The sequence below is a fragment of the Anoplolepis gracilipes genome, chromosome 2 (assembly GCF_047496725.1).
Source record: "Anoplolepis gracilipes chromosome 2, ASM4749672v1, whole genome shotgun sequence".
Lineage (NCBI taxonomy): Eukaryota > Metazoa > Arthropoda > Insecta > Hymenoptera > Formicidae > Anoplolepis > Anoplolepis gracilipes.
The window spans coordinates 13,695,551-13,716,654 of NC_132971.1; the positions used below are offsets into that span (position 1 = coordinate 13,695,551).

Consider the following 21,104-nt stretch of genomic DNA (forward strand, 5'->3'; position numbering starts at 1 on the left):
TTATCACATTCTTCGGCCCGTTGGTTCACGCGTCCTTACCCTTTGTCCTGGCGCCATAGCCATAGCCACAGCGTTTCCCCCCCTCCCCTCTTCCGGTGTGCCCATTTCCATCTTCATGCCGGACCCCATCGCGAGACCTTGTCGCCGTTCACCGAAGCGTGGAAAATGAGAATACTTCTTGCGCTGGAGCCTTCTTGACGGTTCGTGCCCTGCCGTGACAGATATACTTTCTACGCATTCTCTACGCTCCGTTCTTCTAGGCAACATTGTGGATTTCCTCCGTCACGTCGAGAACTTCGCCTTTTCGACGTGAAGCGCGAAGTGCCAGGACTGAGAAGTCCGCGATGCCGCGAGAACGTCGCCTGAATCATCGCCGCGAAGAATCGACCAGGTGTGCTGACCTGATTGCTCGGGCGCGAAAGATAGAAAGTATCGTCGAAACATCGTTCAAAATCCGCGTCATCGAAATCGCGGAACGCGTGAACGCGCTCGCACATCGCACGTCAAACGTATGCGCGATGTAATATGCCGAGTAACGTCTCATTTTCTGACTACTATTCCGCTACAATGATTTCCTGCTGTTTCACCTCCGGAGGTAGATACGCGTGGGTGATTTCGTCTGGTGAATACGCGCCGGGCTAATATCTTACTCTCCCGCCAACACTTGAGAAGTGTTAAGCATTTTCCGTCTTTTAAAAAGATTGTTTTACGATGGAATAAATCAATATTTAGTTTTGTTCAATCACAGCTGTGGAATCCGGGAATGTAGTAATTAATAAAGATGTTATTTAAAGACCGGCATATAATTGTATAATATATATATGTATATATATATATATATATATATATATATATAAAGTAAGTTGAAAGAAAATTTTTTCTGAATCAATTTAATGGTGAAGTTGTTCTTACTGTATAATTTTCTATATACACGTTTGTTACAATTCCGTTTATCAATCCATCAATTAAGGTTTTACATTAAAACAAGCAAATGTAATTTGCCATAATAGTCTTAAATAACTGCGCTTGTTAAATTTAAATATACATATAAACAGAGTTTTTGACTTTTATCTCTTGTATTCATTCTGGGAATAAAACGGTCGACCTCGTCTTGTAACTTCGGTATGGTTCATTGTTTTACAGAGGTTTAAAATGCAAACAGTTGCAAAGGCTTTTGTAAATAAAAAATTGTAATTGTTTATATTGCCACATTTTAATATATTATCATTTGCGGCACAATTAAGCCGATATTATCTGAAATATAAGAAGTCTTCCATAAGAAAATGTTTAGTATCAATCGTGTGTTATTTTTAAGGTAATGCGTCGTTCGACAGATAAGAAATTGATTACATATTGATCAACGTTTTTTTAAATCATTATTGTTTCTCGATAAACCGGTTGCTGAAAACTAAAAGCATGAATCATGAAATGGCATTATTTAAACAGCGCACGTAACGCAGAGCTCTCTTCAGTCAGTCCTCTTTCAGTCATTCGACTTTATCCAACAAAGATTCTAAATGTTATATTTATAGATTTTGAGAGTGAGTAATAACTAATATAATACAGATACAAATTACAATTTATAAATATATAGTTAAATAAAATATCCATAGCTGTGCTATTTTTTAATTTCGATAATTATTATTATATATTTTCTTTTCTCACGCAATATCTTCTTCGCTAACATAACTATATGTCTAGATGCTGATTGTGCACACTATTGGGTCATTGACTGATAGAATTATGTCACCGAGAAAAAAAGTCATCACAAAAGAATGTATCTGACAAAAATTTTCGTTAGATAATATATTATCTATACATAATACATATATATAAATATATATATATATATATATATATGTATATATATATATATATCAAAGTAAAAGATATTTATTGATAAAATTTCCACAGATGAATTTAATTTACATGTAGTTATTTAAAGTTATTCATGTAACATATCACAATTCTTTTATCATTATCGTTTATTCTATGTCGCTTTTGCATCGTAAAATGTTTTATCTTTTCATATTTTTCATATTTAATGTAACACATTTATATAAGTTATATGTTAAATTTGCAATTAATTCCGGTTAATTTTTTATGTATTTTTTATAAAAATAATATTAATTTTTTTTGCTCTATCGTATAATCTAATCGCGATATATATCATTTTATTCATCGATTTAAAGATTAATCTACTGCGATTAGCACAAAGAGTTTCAATAATACACGAGCAGTATAACTGAGTTGAGCTTTATTACTCGCGCGAGTCGAGTGCTTTTAAATTGCCAATCCGAGTGTAGTCTGTTGCTAAGTGTGAAAGTAGGTTGACATGATTCTATATTGTGCAGATTCTTTTTAATTGTGTACATTCTTTTTTAATGGCGTAAGTAAATCATAACTTATTTTTCAATGACATAAAATTATATAAAGGTACTTACAAATTTATTCTTCCACGTCATTTGTCACGCAACATTTGACACTAATGACAATAATTCCAGGCAATTGTATGTACACTTTATATGCTTATATACATACTTTGTTACGACTCTGCTTAATCAAACTATCTTTATTACTCTATTACTTTATTACGACTTAATTTTTTTCTTTGCAAAATAAGAATTAATTATCTAATTTTTTAAACGTTTTGTTTATAAAAATGTTTAGATTTAAAAAAATTTGGCAGCTATCGGAATTCAGTGGCTATTAAAATTAGTCTTCTACAAAAAATTAAAAAAACTCAACTTTTTTTGATAAAAAAAGATATGATCGTGCAATTCATTTAATGTCGAGATAATCTGCAACAAGAAAACACTTGAAGTGTTCGAATCTAATTTCGCACAAACATTAATTAAAATCGCGGTTTTCAATAAATTTTTTAATCATATTGGCGTAAACAAGTAGGTGAGTAAAGTTTGGTGACGGTGAATAGTCGGAATACACGTTAGGAATATACTACCCACGTATATGCACGAGCGATAACGCTACCATAGGGGCATGATAAACTGATAAGAGACCCTTTCTTCCCACGCCACCGACGTTTTATATTCCCGTGCGATTTACTGCAAGAACAAAAGCGGCCAAAATTAAATAAAATATACTTATCACTTGTCAATGTACAATTTTATTAGAAATCATAATTAAATATAATATAATAAATTTTATTAGAACTTGTAATTAAATATAATTAAATATTATTAAACAATTTTGAATATATATATAATGACGTTTCTAAAATAGCGTGGAGTAATATGATCTTGTTGAAAACCAGAATCTTGCGCTTATGTAGCAACAGATACTACCGTTACGAATTACTTTCACTATATGAGAATTGCATGAGATGAAACAAGGAAGTGCGTAGTGCAATGCATCGTGTTTTCACAGCGTCATAATTTATTAGGCAAACAAACGTATTATTATTATTATTATTATTATTATTATTATTATTATTATTATTATTATATTCTCTCTCTCTCTCTTTTCTGACAGTATTTTGTCAAAATATTTATAACTTTTATTTTTTCAATAATAAGTTTTAATTTTAAAAGCGATTAATTCACTGCAGATCGATTTGAGTGCAAAATGTTGACAAAAATATTATGATATGACATGACGGGGCAAGGTGGTCAAGCGATTAATTCTATGAAATTTATCGCAGCGTGGCATGAAACATCACGTTTCGCTTTCGATTCTTATTTCGGTCGCAGATATCACGGTTATCTCGGTCGGATTACTTGCCTTGTGTTGCGCGCGATTACCATCTATGGCCTAGATAGTCTAAAAATCTTGCAGAGTGAAATTTTTACACCTAAAATTATGTTTTATATTGTTGTTCACTGCATCAAAAGACAAAGATCAATTTTTTAATTTAATAAGAGTATTTTTTAAAGCTAAACATTTATTATTTCTCTTTCACATTTCTGTAAAAATGCTTTAGGATGTATAGCATTTTATTTTAATATATTTCTACGATATTTTTTTTATTCGGATTAAACATGTTATTAGAAAATTATCCTATTTTTGAATGCCATAGATATGCATATATCTGTTGCTTCGTTTTAGAATAAAAACTTGAAACGATACGACAGGTTTTCAACGCGAACTATGGCTTCCACGTGCAAAGCCTCGAGAATGTGACATACCTCCGCGAGGATGACAGTTCACAAATATTGATGAGGAATACTCGAGTGTCGCTTCTTGTAACATTCTGACAGCCGTTTGATATAGTTCGTTGTTCGTTCTTTTACAAACGTTCTCTTAAAGTATGTCACTTCTGACCGTTTCTTATATCGCAAAACAGAAATATTCTGTTCGTCCATAGACAGTAATATTCATATACGTAAACGTATAACTAAAAATTTTTTATGTAATATGTTCATAAATCATGTAACAATTTTTTGAGTAATTTTGTACAGTCTGTTCATTTGCAATTAAAATCAGACTAGAGATCTTTAAAGGATTAGTCTAGGAAACTTGCTCAATCTCTTTTTCGACGCTTTCATTTGCATCGAGATCATCTGCGCTCATTTCGCGACAGCAAATTTTTTGCCTGCTAGACCGCGAAGAAAGTTTCGTCTGCCCAGCAAGTGCCAGTTTTCCCCTTGGTAGGAAACGCAAATGGATGAGGAATCGAGTACTCGACCCGAATTTCGTTCGACGCGAGGGCACCTGTCCACCCGTGAAGGTGGTGTTTACGCTCTCACATGTTACCCACACTACGCATTTTGATTTCATAAGTGACGTTGTGACGAGGGCAACTGTCATTTAGATTGCGCGTGTAGTAGGTTATGACAATTTTGTATAAACAGGAAGCGCATATGTTGGTGTCACTATGTCTTGAAGTTATAACTTCACTGTAGAATATTGAACATAAAATTATGTCTTTATACAAATTATTTTTTTTTAATTTGGTATCACAAATTATCACAAATGCAATTAAATTACAAGTATTTTTATTGATTATTATTGAAAAATTATCAAAGCATCTATCGAATCTGTCTATCGAAGCAATGATGGTTATGTTATAACTTTATTCGTACTTAGCACAAAAAAATTGATTGTATTGGAATTTGTAACCAATATCATGATTTATTTATGATAGCTGCATGCTAAGTATTATGAAAAAAGGATGAGATATTATTTTATTGTTTTTATTATGACAATCTACCTTTGGTTATTTATTGATTATTTATAACAGTACTCTTCAATCTTTGATACTAAGTAGGCGAAGTGACCACAAGTATATTTCCCACAGAATTGATTTCCATAAAAATTGAAAACCGTAATTCGTTATACAAGATCAAAATCGTATTCTGAAAATTTAAAGAAATCTAGTAAAACCAAAATTGGATTATATTAGCCTTTTTTACATAATAAGATCTCTATAAAAATATTTACTATTTATTGTTTCTTTAGATTAAATAATTGGTTGTAGGAAATAAATTGTTCAACAAACAAAAGGACAATACAGATATTATATAATACATTGGAGTTCTTCTATCAACTTTATTTTTTTATTACAAGTTAGAATTTATTTGATCAATTTTTATTTAAGATAGGCAATTTTTTACCAAACCTCTGAATTTTGCATCTCGTATCTAAAGGAAGTCGGTGATGTATATCTAAATATGCTTTACTAATTTTGACGCATTACTTACAAAGCGAATTTTGAAATCGCAAGTAAGTCAAGGTTGCTTCGACACAAGGTTTTACTCATCGCGTTTACGCAAAACGTGTTTGTTACAATGGATAAAGACACGCGTTGTCAGACATGGATGCTCAGCCGCATCCGTTACTAGTGCGAACGGTGCTTAATGGACTTACAATTGATTCGGTAGAAAAGTTCCTTTCTTTCTACAGACAACGCCAAACGGCGACCATGTTCTAAAGAGCCTCGTTAACCTTGCATAATTATCGTTTCATCACATCCCGTAGAAAAATTTAAAAAATTCTTAACTTATTTGGTGACTTGGAAAACTATAACATAGCTATTCGGTATCATCGGATAATGATGCAAATAAATGTAAATGGTAAAGAAGACAGCTTTCACTTTTCGCGTTTGCGACTCCCGCGTCGAACATTTCCGCGTATAGCCATTGTGGAACAATATCGTCCATGCCGACTAATTAACTTTTCATGTCTCGCGCTTCTTAATGTACACTTGAATCAGTGTCCCACGCCTTTGAGAAGCTGACATAAGCTTGGGGAGCGTAAACTTAACACTACACGTTTGTGTGGATGCTCGACGCGTATACTCGCAGCTCGAGATTCAGTTCAACAGATATCGATATATGTTTGCATAACATCTGCAGTGTCGTACGCAACACTATTCCGTGTGAAAACAATAGACCACGTGAGATCGGTTATACCACACTACCTAATGGTAGGATTCCATATGCGGTTTTCAATGGTAGAAAGCGAATGGTTCAACAAAGGAAAATATCACGCGTTTTATAATACTTTTATCACCTCGATTTTACAGGTCAAAGATTATTTTCCCCGATGGTTTAACGCGCAACTTTAATATATTTTATCTTCAAATCGTAGAGAAAATTATTAAGCTAATTGAATACAATTGAGCTTAGTTACAGTGACGTTCAATTACATAGATAATCATCAAAGGCGCTTCTCGACAATTGATACTTCCGGCGCGTAACTAATTTCAACGTTAAGGGTTGAACGATCGCGACGAATACTTACAATTTAGAATTTATTGTTGCAAATAAGTATCATCCGACGTTGTGACGTATATAAACACGCATTCTAGAAAATTAGCTTGAATCAGCAAAGTCGTTTGGGGCCGCTAGAATGGTTTTCGTTCCGTCTTGCGCGTCCGCGTGACGATTCGCTCGAGCGAATAAATTATCAGCGATCGTATATATATATATATGTAAATGTAAATCGAAAATGTAAATCGTACGATGGTTGTACGAGAATTAGTAGCGTTTCCTCCTTTTTCTACTTTCTCGTGGTAAACAGTGCATCAACGAAAGGAATATATACGTGTAGTCGAACTCTGCTCCGAGTTAATTACCATGGTGTCGTAATGACTGATCGCTTTTCCGGACCGATCGGTGTCTACCGATCGTAGATCTGTCCTAATGAGTACAAGACACCGAGCATGCAACCGTATCAATGTTTGCCGTGTATTCTATCGAAGGACAACTTAGTACACAGGTGATGTAATATTACGATCCTGTATAGTTACCTTACGAGATCTGTCGGCGACCGGTGTCTTGTTTCTTAATTTCAACGAAAGCGACGACACTAATCGATCCATATAATTAAGTTGTCGAAGACGAGAAAAATGGTGCTCTCTTTGTAACGGTAATACCTAGTTTATATATCCTAGAATGGCTATAAATATTATAGAACTTGACGAAATTACATACACGCGACAAATACACATATCACTGGAAGGTATCATGCTTGCCAATCTTAATCGAAACAACGATATAATTCATTCGCATAATTATAAGAACAAAGCATTTTAACATTTTAGCATTTTATTTATGGTGGCAATATATGGTCGTAGCAATATGTTCGATTCGTCGTGTCTATAAATATTATAGCATTGCGCAAATCACGAGCGAGCACTTGCGTGAATCATGTCAGTATCACAGACAGAAAACATTCATATCAGACTTTATAAAATATTGACGCATATTTTTGCGAGTTTATCAATACGTCGCAATTGATTTCCGCAAATCAAGAAAAATATAAATAGTATATTTAATATAAAACTTGTGAGTAAATAATGAATCGTTCTGTCGTAACGTGCATAGTCGGACGTAATAGTCTAGTCATTATTCGTGAATCATAGCTAATAATCGAGAGGAAAATCTTATCGCACTTCAATATATCTTGGCGGATATATCTTTAAGCGATAGCACTTTGAGATGTAATCATTCTTAAAAATATTTACAATCAGATATGCTGGGAGAAAACTTCTTATCGAGTTTTTCTCGAAACGTTGTTGAGACTATATTGATGAACTTTACCGTCTATCTGATATTATGTATACAAGGTCGATGCGTGGTACCAGGACGACGGAGTACTAAGGGCGAACGCAATACCACAACCATCAATTACCGTGATATACTAGTATATACAAACTAGCCACCGATGAGCCGATATTTATCTTATAATAAATTATTCACGCCTAGTCCTGCGGCCATGATATCGTTAAACGCACAAGTATACTTTTGTCATTCGCAAGATAATACTCCCATCCAGTGCTATCATTTCGCGCGGAAAACTTGTAGCTGAATATTTATTTAGCTATGCATTATCTATTCTGTGCATTAATACTGTTGACAGAGCCATTAGAGGTAGTAAAAATGTGAAGGGTACGATAATTTTTTTTTTTTTTTTTTACTATCAAGAAGAACACACATGCAATGTGTACATTTTTATTACCAAGAAAAACGAACATCCGCAAAATACGTTAATCTTCTTCCTCCGTTATTTGCGCGCGTGTATCATCTTTATCGATAACTATCTTCCTCCGCATTTAATCGGTCACGAAAAAGAGAAGCACGTATCGTGAAAGGGGCCCGTACGGTGCGTGTACGCGGTTACATATGGTCATTATTCGATGTAATTTTTAAAGCGCGAACGCGCGCGCTACTCATTGCTCTTCATCGAACAGGATCGTTATTTATTTTACGAATCAACCTCATTACCATCCAGACTTACAAGCGCAGTATATGTATGATCTGGCGGAATAATCACTCGAGATATATTTTTGATCACGTCGATATACCAATGAATTCTTGGCGATTGGCTTGTAAAAACATCGTACGAATAAAGCAGCATCGCATAAATATTCATTTTTATTAGGATGTTATCGTAAATAATGATATTTTTATTCTTGCATCATGATATCTTGAATAATCGCTCGTGTGTATTTATAACATGTGCAAATATATCGTGTGACATAATAAATTCATTTCTACGAATAGCACGTCTGTTACGTGCGATCGTTTATCTTGAAAATTGCAATGTGCACTCTCTCAACAGTGATAAAGTTTTTATTCCGCTCGAATCTCTCATTTCAAATGTTGCAACAATCGTTTTTACGTCAGACATGTTATCGAATTTTCTTTTGTTATACTTTTGCGACTTACTATTATCTAAATAATGCATTATACATACCGTATTTTATGAATTTTACTTTGAAATGCATACTCACACACGTACACTAGATAAGTTTTATCATACACATGTGAAACTATTTCTTTATTATGCCGAGAATATGTTAGAATACGATTTTACAATGGACTCTTGGCGTGATTAGAATTCGGACACGAATTTAACTTTCGGCCTTTCTCCGCTAATCATTTCGTTACGGTAAAAACTTTCCTTTCTGTTAAACATGTGCAACCAAGATGGATAAGATTCACAATGTAATAACATGTGTTGCACAAAAGATATGTCAATCTTTGAGTAAGAAAAGCAGAAAAGACGAACGGCTGAATCTTCATGTTGCAAACCTTAAAGTGTCGTAATTTTGTATCTATTCGATTAAAATAGAAGGTACGCAACATGATTATTACAAGAGATTATTGTGTCATTTGGTTTTTTTCAATCAAGGTAAAAATCGAGAACATCTGAATCTGTCTGTCGGGAATAATAATTGCGACGTTTTAGCAATATTATCCATAGGCGGGATATGACATTGTGATACGGCATTTGATATTATGTATTTTATTACGATGTTATAACGAGCTTAAATCCGACAATTGCATATAAGGACGATATATTGTGACAATGACGGCATTTCAATGTCAACTCATGATCCGATTAAGAAAGATCAGTGCGGATGCAGCCGCGCATACTTCGGATTAAGCGTTCGGAGCCTTCGTTCATGTGTTTAAGAATGATAAATGTCGGAACGATGCAGCAATGTCAGTGTTGCGAACGTTAGTCTCGCTTCGGTGATCCTTACCTTCCGTGGCAGGAATAAAATGTTCGTTTGGATGGATCATGTCTCGCGTGCTCATAACTTGTACTTACGCAAAATCAAATAGGAAAATAGATCAGCTAGCGGAAAAGAGAGCACATATTCTTCATGTTATATTATATATTGTCCCATATTTTGTTACAGATATATTTTTGTGAGTTTAAAAAATTATATTATTTCATTACTTTGGTTGATTACAGCCGGTTAGAGTCACAAATAAGAGATGTAAATAAGAGATAAAATAGAGAAACAAATAAAAGTAAATGCTCGTATAAAGAGTATAAATTTTATGCCTAAATTGCACAATTAATGCGAGGATACGTTATTGGAATGATAATTCTTGTGCATATATAACGTGCATTGTAACTGTTTCATGGTATTCCAGTAAGGAATTTTTGAGGTCGTTTTATGAAAAACCGTGAGAAACTAGCAGAACCGTAAAGGTATGTGGAAGAATTAAAATTCACGTAACACACAGTAATAGCCTTATCCGGTTTCGATTAAACGGTTTCATCGCCGCCACCTTCCATGAGACTTCACATGTAAGCATATCTATGACGTTGGATGATTAATCAACGTTACTGTACAATTAATCATTGGAAACACGTTTACTACAATTACGCAAATCCATAATTCATATGGACAATAAAATAATTTTGTATCAGACGTTTCTTGAAAATGCCTTTTGTGAGGTTTGTTAGACATCATTTATCTTCATTTACATGTATTGAATTGTAAGACATATGTAACAAAAAGATATTTTATGTCAGGCTAATTGTACTAATGAAATAAATGAATAATACTAAATAAGTAATGAAAAATATTATAATATATAATTGAAAGTTTATTACTTTGCTAACATTTTATCTGACAAAGATTATTTAGGTATTCTACCTAAATATTATTATAAAAATGTATATGAATAGTATGACTCTAATATTCGATGCAATAAGTCATGTTTAACATTTTAGAAAAGATTTCAATGTACGTGACAAGCATTTAGTTTCTACATATTTAAGATAGGATACATTCCCATGTGGTGCATGAAACTCGGTCGTAAAATGTAAAAGCTATCCCGCTGTTCTTACAAGATTCACGACGGCGTATATCGAACGAATTACAACGATTTAAAAAAACAGTAGCAACACACGGGAGACCATGAGCCAACACATTAATAAATTTATTTAACAATGTTAATAAATTCTACTAATTTATCAGAATTGAATCAACTTGCACATCCACCAAAGCCGAACGAAAAAATTCGGCAAACATGTTTTTAAAACAAATAACCACGTTATTTTTATTTCTTTTCTGTTAACTCATTATTCAGATTTTTAAAACAGATAAAATATTTATATCTTCATTAATATCGCATATTTTATTTTCTCACATTATAAAAAAAAAATTTTTTTCTGTTTCAGGAGTCAATCCAAGGCTTCTTATTTAGCTTACAAACGAGAGCGCGGAGCTCCCGATAGCGAAGGTAGCTACAAAAGGACGATGTCGCCGACCTCTCGAATGGACGACTGGCCACCACCTAGAGATCATGACGATCCAGTACTTTTACGCGTTACATCACATCACACATTACAACAACATCATCATCATCAACATCACAATAGTCATCACCAACATTCTGATCTTTCCAAATCACACAGCGTGGATGCTCTTCATCATCGATTGGAGGAAAGGTGTCTACAACAGCAACAACATTCTACAGAAGTAGTCAGTAAGCTCTCGCATGAGCTCAATAAGAAGCTCCAGGCTAGCGATGTGAGGTCTCGCACTAACGAAAACAATAACAACGACAATCTTGAAGACCGACATCAGCATCATCATCATTATCAAGAAAAGAGGCATCCAGAAAAGAGACACGACTACGAGCAACGCAAAGAAAGGCTCTCACCGCAAAGCGTGGAGGTCCTTAATGACAGGAACAGGCAGCTAGAGCGAGAACGTCGGAAATTGGCAGCGAGCTGCGAGCCACTACCTCAAAATAGAGAGGTAAGATTATCTCCGGATGTTTACCTTCACGTAATCGCGATATTTACTTGTTTTTCGCATCTTAACGATCTCTCTATTTTTGCACTTGTAAATATAGCGATGTCAAGGACGTGCAAATTTTCACGCTCCTCCGACATTCGGTTTCTTGCCGGGCTCGTGTAACATGCTCGGCGCGTTATCGTGTCATTTATTTATCATTATCATTCTTCTGACCATCTAATTTTTCTAGTTTTTTTGTATTTTCTAATTTAAACGTTTTAAATGTCTACATGGATTTCCTTTTAATTTTTTTAGTGACTTTTCTATATTTTATTGTGCTGCGCTATTGTTTTTCGGAGTTTATATACTAATTTACGGAATTACATATTAATTTACGAGCTTTGGACGATTACTTTCAGAAACAGCTACGAGAAATCAGTGGCCCGTTCCCAATCGCCGGCGACGACTTTTTCCGTGAGAGAAGCGCCACGATCGAAATGACCTCGCAAAATATTGAATTACTGAATCGTCGTAATGAAAAGAGGACGAATAGCGTGACAACATCTAACGCAATGTCCACATACTCTATGAGCACTACGACATCATCAGTTGCTACGACGATGCCGTCCTACGATAATGGCTGGTCTAGAGAACACGAAACGCAGAGTTCCATAGAAGCTACCATCTTTTCCGACAGACCACCACCACCGACAAGCTCACCACCGAGATCACCGAATAACGAGACTGCAAGCCCACGGGGTGCTGTTCCAAGGCGAACGGGAAGTTGCTCGAGCTCTTCTTCCTCAGGAAGATCAATCGATGCCCGCGTATCGCCTCGAGTTTTATTGTCCAGATCACCGCCAAAAAGCTCTTTGGACTCTCTCACGCGACACGAAACCCGGATAGAGTGCGCCTCCAACAACAGAAAAGTCTCCAGTCCGACTCAAACGGATAATACAGGTTCTTGGAATAGATCTAGCTCACCGAGCCGGCTAAGTCAAACGAGTGAGACGGAATCGCGGCTCGAAAGATCATCCGTATCGTCGAGATTTAAACCTGGCGGCAGATCTTCTACGTCTTCGATCTCAAGCGTTTCTAAAGCTTCCTCATTCTCCTCGCCGAGGAACTCGCCGGTTGAAGGGGACAAATTATCGCCGGCGTCGTCGCTATGCGTGTCACCCCAGCCGGGTATAGAAGGACTGACGTTAGTACAACGTACGGAGGTCGTGCTCCGAGTGAACGCGGCCACCAGCGACGTCGCCTCGCAGACCGACATCCTGGAAGACGCGGAACAAGATCACATCATGATTCAACGACCGCTTCCGGAATCTAGGAAGAAACTACCGGAGGAAATCGAGTGCGAAGAGCTCAGCAAGGACTTAGCCAGTCAACTCAATCCCAACGACAAGCTTGTGCCTATACTCGGTGAGTAACTCTGTGATCTTTATCATTCTCAGTTGCATCATGAATAATGGTTTAAAGAGTATCATTTGTCTGATGGTTTTACTATTTGTGGTCTACGCCGTTATTAATAAACGCTAATGCAGTTGATTCAATCAGATATATTACTCAATTTTTCAATGACATTTACTTTAACGTAAATCTTACGCTGACATATATACGATCTATCTGGTTGCCGTTACACTTAGGCTGTCGTACGTTTACTTCAAGTAAAGGTACTTTAACTACATTTGTGTGTGCGGACAATCTACGTACACGCGCGCGTGCAATTATGCATCCGGGAGACAATAGAACCAAGTATTTAAGGGCAGCGACCTTTAATTTTAATAAGCACTAATTTAATCAACGATACAACTGCATTATTCAATTATACGTCGCAGCTGCCACGACATTCGATCCAATCCCCTGTCGCATTATGGCTTCCATAGAACGCCGAGGTCCTTGAAGCATAAAACAAAGCGTGCAAGTAGGGAAAACGCGCGTAGCGAGATGTCTCACCTGATGATATCTCTTTTTTTTTTGTTCCTTATCAGTTCCAGCGCTAGAGCACAAGAAACCCACCGACTACGTTTCCGGTCTGTTCAGGGTGGAGACGACCTTGCAGCCACGATCAAAGCGACGGCTTTCCTTAGAAGAGTCAACGCCCTCCTGCAACGAAGACGCGGATATGGATAAAAAGTAAGTACTTTTTCTTTAATTGTAATTTGTTTAATTAAAGCGTATTTATAAAGCAGCTCGCGCCCACTCCGATATCACGCGCGTTGTCTTTATCCGGTTGCATCAAGGGTCAGTAAGATTGTTGTTACGATCAGGACAGGTAAGACAGCATAAATATAGATGAAATGCGATAATTGATAGTTTTCACGTGCTCGCAAGCATTGGATTACGTGCTATTAATCAAGTCACATACCTTGAAATCCAAGGCTTTCATTAGAAGTGCAAATTTGTAATACTCTGTACTCTACTTAATTGGCTCACGTACATCTGTGAGACATCTTATAATTTTAATAAACAAGCAAGAAGCTCTTTTTTGTTCTCTCAGTTCATGTCATTTAAAATTTTTCGCTCGCGCATTCGCGCTCTGTGTGTGGCCGCTACTACAAGTATAAAATAAATTTGTAAGAATTTTTTTTTATCAGTCATAGATGTACGTTTATAACGCACGGTAATAATGCTTATATTATAACGTTTATAACGCGTGACGCCTTCTTTTCTGGAAGAGAAAAGAAGGCGTCACGCGTTTAAAGATATTTTGCGTGCAGAGTATAGACGCATGTTGAAATTCTTTATTATTTGATAAAAGATATTTATATGAGTGTAAACTACAAAATTCCGTGCATGTGTCATCAATAAACTTCCATTATTACCTAGATTTAATTGTCGCTTTTTAGCAACGTTGACGTAATTTGACAAATGCACTCACAATCAGATATTATGAATAAATTAAGTATGATTAGTTCTTTTTTTTATTTATGACGTTTCCTTCTTTTCTTGTATACGTATGGCTTTGCTTCGATTTATATTTACTCGATATACATATATAAAAATTAGATTGTGAGAAATATTAAAATATCTTTATATTTCGCATATATTTGTTATTTGTAAATATTGTTATGTTTTTCAATTACTATCTTTGTGTTATTTATTTTCTATGACTTTACAATTCCTTTTTTTTTTGTCGGCTCGGTCTGTCTTGCATATTTATAGACAATACTTCTTCCATATTCAAAGAGAAAGTGCCAAAGCACCAGGCTATTACGTAATCCACCATAAATGATATTGTCAAGCCCCATGCTTGACTACTCAGTGCTTGTTCTTGACGCATCATATTATTTGCCAGTCTCTAACGTATAACTGAAAGTGACGCATCATACTAACAGATTGCGCGGTGTGTTCGCAACAAGTTAAACGGGAAATGGAAATGGGACCTCCAGAAAAGTAGATACGACTTCCTGTTTTTATTCCGTCCGATTAAAGCGACCGGCGTTCAATGGCATAGGAAATTCCGTGTGCTACATAATATTTTGCGATTGTAAATTAAAATTTCATGTGCAAATATATGCCTAATATGACGTGATAAAATTTATACTGGTTGTCAGTAATCAATTGAAAATCAATAAAAAGATACATATTACATTAAATCAATTTTAGTCGTAAACGGACTTTCTATCACATTTTTTACATTAAAACAGAAAAAAATCAATACTCTCGAAAGCAATTTTAAATAGCCCTAAAGTCGCAATAATCTTGTGTAAACATTCGCGGTGCAAATGATGATTGAAAGAGTAATTACATTGATGCTCGCTTCAGTTTCTTAGTTGTAGTATCTCGTTTTCAAAGACGTTTCAAACGTATAACTCGCGATTTGCACAGATAAACAATTTTTTTTAAGTAGCGTGCAATTTCATATATTCCGCTTTCTTTTCTTTATCACTTTCTCCTCTCTTTATAGACTTGCTTAGACAGATAACATCGCGCATGATGCTATTTAACTGATAACGATCAACCAGCCGGATTTATGCGGAACAAACAACCCATTGAATCGTGTGCTTCCCATCCGTGAACTTGAAAATCCATTCAATATCATATATATAGCTGTATTATTCATCACAAACTTTGATTACAAATGTAAATTGAATTCTACGCCGCAAAATACTCCTCTATAACTCTATACCCTCTCACAAATCATTCCGTCTCTCCTGCCTCGCCTCGAAAATGTCGAAATTAATTCAATCGTGACTCATATTCATTGACGCAATTCCTTGCCCTCTCGCAACGATGACAATTATAGGAAACATTTCTGCATAAATGCTGCAAGAAAGAAGGAGAGAGGAACGATCAGTTTGGTTTGCATTAACTGACTAGAGATGTAATCATGGCGATAAATTCTTTTCAGACATGAAACGATACCTTCAACTCCCGTCACGCCACTGTCGGCCGATCTTACTTCCAGCCCTCTCTCCCCTACTTCAGCTTATTTCACGACATCCGAGGGAAAGGCGAGGTTCCTGACGAGATACTCGCAAGACGTCACGGCGGAAGGATTAACACGTCAGGAGGATGCACCGGCGGTTGAACCAACGAACAGCCTTGACCTTCGGCAGAAAAAGGTAAAGTTATAATTAAATACTTTTGTAGAATGTGCTATAATTATTAACTATATGGTTGCCTGCAACTAAATTTGATTGAATGCAATCAGGGGATACCAGAATACATGGACAGATAATTATTTGCGGATAGGAAAATAATAAATATCGTTTCATCAAACCTTTGCGAGCACAAAATTTTAATCTACAAAATATAATTATTGCAACTTGGTCGTCTTATCATGTATCTTTAATAATAAAAATTAATATGGTTTCATCAAACCTTCATAAGTATAAAATTTTAATCTAAATATTGTAGTTATTGCACTTTGATCTTCTTATCATATATCTTTAATTATAAAAATTTCATTAAATCTTCGCGAGTAGAAAATTTTAATCTAAATATAATTATCGCACTTTAATCGTCTTATTACATATCATTAAAGCTGTACTGTTAGCTAGTCGTTCATTTATTTAAAAATTATTATTAGCTTGCCGATTAGATATCCTCGCACTTTATTAGTCGAATCTCTTAGCATAAATACTATTTACTTACAATTATCGTACTATATCAGCATATTCTGAAACTATGATCTAATCTAAATGATCTTTTAGGAAGAGCTGATGATGCGACTTGATAGGAAGCTAATGGTCCTCAAGGCCGAGCAAGAGGCCGTAAGGGAGGAAGGTGAAGTGAACGAAGCACTAGGTGCGCGAGTAGCCGCTCGCGTTTCCGCTGTGGCTCGTCCGCCGGAAGCGTCCAAGTATCGAAATCACGTAGAGGAAGTCGGTAAGATTACGAGTCTTCTTCTCGGTCTTAGCGGCAGATTGGCTCGCGCTGAGAACGCTCTTTATGGAATGTCGGCCGACCACGCGGAGAGAGTAAGTATGAGAAACTTCTTATTTCCTTGCATGCTTGGTATAAACGCTCTTCCGCCTCGCCAATTAAACTTGATCATGCACGTGAATATATCGCCATTTGATATTAATTATGTTTTAGTAATCAGAAAATTATGAGATATATAGAATTATGCGTATAAAAGATTCAATAAAATCTAATTTTAGTTGTAAACAAGTTCTTTCTACAAATATTACTAATGATATGTACAAGAATGGTACAAAATATTGCTTTAAGTATTAGAGATATTTATATTTATATTTTAATTTTATATAACTCTTCAAACAAGTATTCTTTCCACGTAATTTAACAATAAGAAATTATAAATTTATTTATATCTATTTTATCTGTGTATTATTCTGTGTAGAAAATTTTGGAAAGCAAGCGGGACAAGCTAATGGATCAATTGGAAGAAGCAAAGATTCTGAAGAATAATATTGACAAGCGTAGCGTAAATGTATCGGCGATCCTAGCAAAGTACCTGAATGAAGAAGAATTTGCTGACTACCAACACTTCATCAACATGAAGGCGAAATTGATAGTGGACGGTCGCGAAATACTGGACAAAGTAAAGCTTGGCGAAGAGCAATTAACCGCGTTGAAAGAAGCAATTGACTAGTCGTAACGATGGACTTACATACTAAGTTATTATGAAATCGATTCGTAAATAACTGTATATTACCAAGCATAAATAATGAAAAAGTCTTACAAAATTTATTAACCCGACTCGAAAACATAGGTTAATATGGATGAAAAATTACGGGAACACACACAAAAAATATTATTGAAAGATTTAATATTGAAAGTATTTCCACACATGTAATTATAAATGGAATAATATCCCCTCTTTTGGCAAAGAGTTATGAAATATATGTATATATCTAGTATCCTAGATGTATATATCTAGTATCCTCTATTTCTGATTATTGTGTCTAAAATTGTTATACACAAGTATTAATCAAGTAATTTTGAAACTTTATTTAAAAAGCATATAAGATATAAAAACATATAAAATTTATTTAATATGTTCCTGTATTGTGAAATCAGAAGATAACGATAAATAAAAAACATTTTTAAGATATATTATAAAATAATATATTATAAAAATGTTGAAGCTATTTAATGCATGGTCAAAATAATATTATTAAAATAAATGTGTGAAATTTACTTTGCAAATAAAATAAACCAGGTCATAGATTATATAAATCTATTCTCAAGTGTGATTCTCTGAAACCTTAAATGCCTAGTCTTTGTTAAACTTGTATCGATTTTGTCGTGTTCTCTCAGTAATCCACAAAGACAACAGTATCATTTATATATTTGTGGCATACTGAAGAAAATCATTACGAGGCGTTATGGTAGTTGCATAAGAATGAGGAAAGAGGATAATTATTTTCAGTTTTTCTTTTAGAACTGAAATTACGCGCTAAAATGATGTTACAATGATTACAGAAATAAATATGTAAATATAAATATCAGAAACAATGTGTGTGTGATGCAGACATGAGAAGATAAAGCCAGAACATGCGTAAACGTGCGTAAAAATAAAATTCATCGAGAACGATGCCGTAAATAATATATAATACGGCTCTTTTATAAGCATACATATATATACATATCATTGTGTATTAATCGCCATTAATTATTTTTCGTGAAACATTTGGATATAAAATTAATTATAAATTATATAAAAAAACAAAAATTTTAATATATTTTAAAAAAATATATATATTGCATAAAATTATTATATGTATATATATATATGTATGTGTATTTTTTTATGCGCGAATCATTTAGAAACGCAAGGATAGCACCTGCAGTGTAACTCCGGTGCAATATTCGCCTGTAGATATGCCTGTATGGATGCTCGAAGATGCTAATAATCCATTGCATATTTAAAGGGCTTTGGCAAAAGAAATATAAGACGATGTTATTGAAGATCCGAGAATGCATGTTACCTGTCGTTAGTATACTAATCTATTGTTCGCGAGGCAAATCGCCAGATTCAATCTAAGATTATTTGTGGTGCCTTCTTATATACGACATGTGATACAAGAATAAGGAAAGTTCATGTTCTGTCTAAGCAATTGCGCGGCATTTAAATAACTCAGCGATGCAGGCAACTGGAGCAGCATTATATATGTACATATTAAGTTGATTAAGTGTAAACACATATTCATACACATACATATACACATTTTTATGCTAACATGTGATACACATACACATCATACGTACACATACATACATGCATACATGTACAACGAAATATTACTTTTACGTATTGTTCTAACTCCCGGGGGTTCTTGTCGGCCCCTATGACGCTTGTGATCTTATTTACTCTATACGATTCCAGCAAGGACTCTCGAAAGTATCGCGGAAAAAATCGCGTGTTGTACTCGAGCCTCCATGATGGTTCAGCGAGAAATTTTATGCCACGGTCACTTTGATGAAAACAAAATATCTCATATTTCGTCTTTTTTCCTGTCCCATTTTACGTCTCCGTTTATAACTTACGCCTTTTCTCCATTACCCCTCCCCGCTCATCGCTATTCTATCGAGGGCGGAGAAGAGACTATAAACGAAATTACACGGAAGGATGGACCTCCGAATCTTTAAGCTCGGTAATGGAACATTTACCGAGGACCTAAAGATCTCGAGACGAAATCCATCCCAATGTCTCATGAAACTCAATGAAACGTCCGAATTTATTTGGTCTCGCGCATTATAAATCTTCAAATTGCCCGTTCACAAAGCAAATCGCGCTTGATCTCAAACGATATAATTGCAGATAGCATGGATATAAAGATAGCGTGTCGCAAATTGAAATCAGATAATAATGATTGCGATAATAATGATAATAATGAGAAAGACTGAGTACAGGGCATAAAATTTTGCGGCATAATAGTCAGTTTCTGTTCCTCGTTTGTTTCTCGATATTTGCGAATCGGCTGCGGCGGACATTATAATCTTGCCGTTAATCGGATGTAATAGCTACCGTTATAATGCGTTTGCGAGCAGCATTACGCCACGTGGCAGTGTCGAATGCGATTGTCATGTTCTTTATTTTCCCCTTTCCCCGCCAGACGCAGCTGTTGTATGTACATAACAAATTAATCGAAATGGTGCTCTGGATATGTATTTTTTACGAGAAGAAACGTTCCATTAATTCGTAAGCTATCACAACACTATAGCTCTAAAGACTATTAATATTTAACGTTCTCGCTGTATAAATATTACCACATATAATTTTACATTTTTATGCGAAAGCAACATATAATTACACATACACATTCGCGCGTCATCTGTAAGCGACGACGCTAGGTCGTTGTTAGTCTGACAATATTATCCTATACAAATGTGTACGAAATCATTACGATAATTACATTTTTCAAGCTCGCTTACAATAAATAACATGTTGGAATTCACAAACAAAACGCCTATTTCTTTACATGATAATAAACTACCTTGCTTAGCAACAAATTAAAATAAAATGTTGATCTTATGGAAGTTTACATAATTTGAAAAATAATTTAACTTTGTCTTGGTCAAAGCTTTGTGCTACTAGAATAAAAAACAATAAGCCAAATAGTTAGTGTTGTATAAAATCTCATTTATTTTGTAAAATTTTTAAAAGACAAATATTTAAAATTTAATTTATAATTTCTTGTCTGAATGAGTACAGAAATTTTATGACTTAGCTTTGTAA

At 34.9% G+C, this 21,104-nt stretch overlaps 1 protein-coding gene across 2 annotated transcripts in view; it reads left to right on the forward strand.

Moving 5' to 3' along the window:
* Shrm (shroom) overlaps window positions 1–20,832 on the forward strand; it is a 121,018-nt gene extending 100,186 nt beyond the window's left edge. For both annotated transcript variants that reach the window (XM_072887209.1, XM_072887208.1), the window contains exons 8-13: window positions 11,389–11,971; window positions 12,370–13,375; window positions 13,945–14,089; window positions 16,308–16,521; window positions 17,113–17,379; window positions 17,763–20,832. In XM_072887209.1, coding sequence (XP_072743310.1) covers window positions 11,389–11,971; window positions 12,370–13,375; window positions 13,945–14,089; window positions 16,308–16,521; window positions 17,113–17,379; window positions 17,763–18,014 — 2,467 coding nt within the window. In that variant the 3' untranslated portion in view covers window positions 18,015–20,832. The remainder of the gene's footprint in view (window positions 1–11,388; window positions 11,972–12,369; window positions 13,376–13,944; window positions 14,090–16,307; window positions 16,522–17,112; window positions 17,380–17,762) is intronic.
* The last annotated feature ends 272 nt before the right edge of the window (window positions 20,833–21,104 follow it).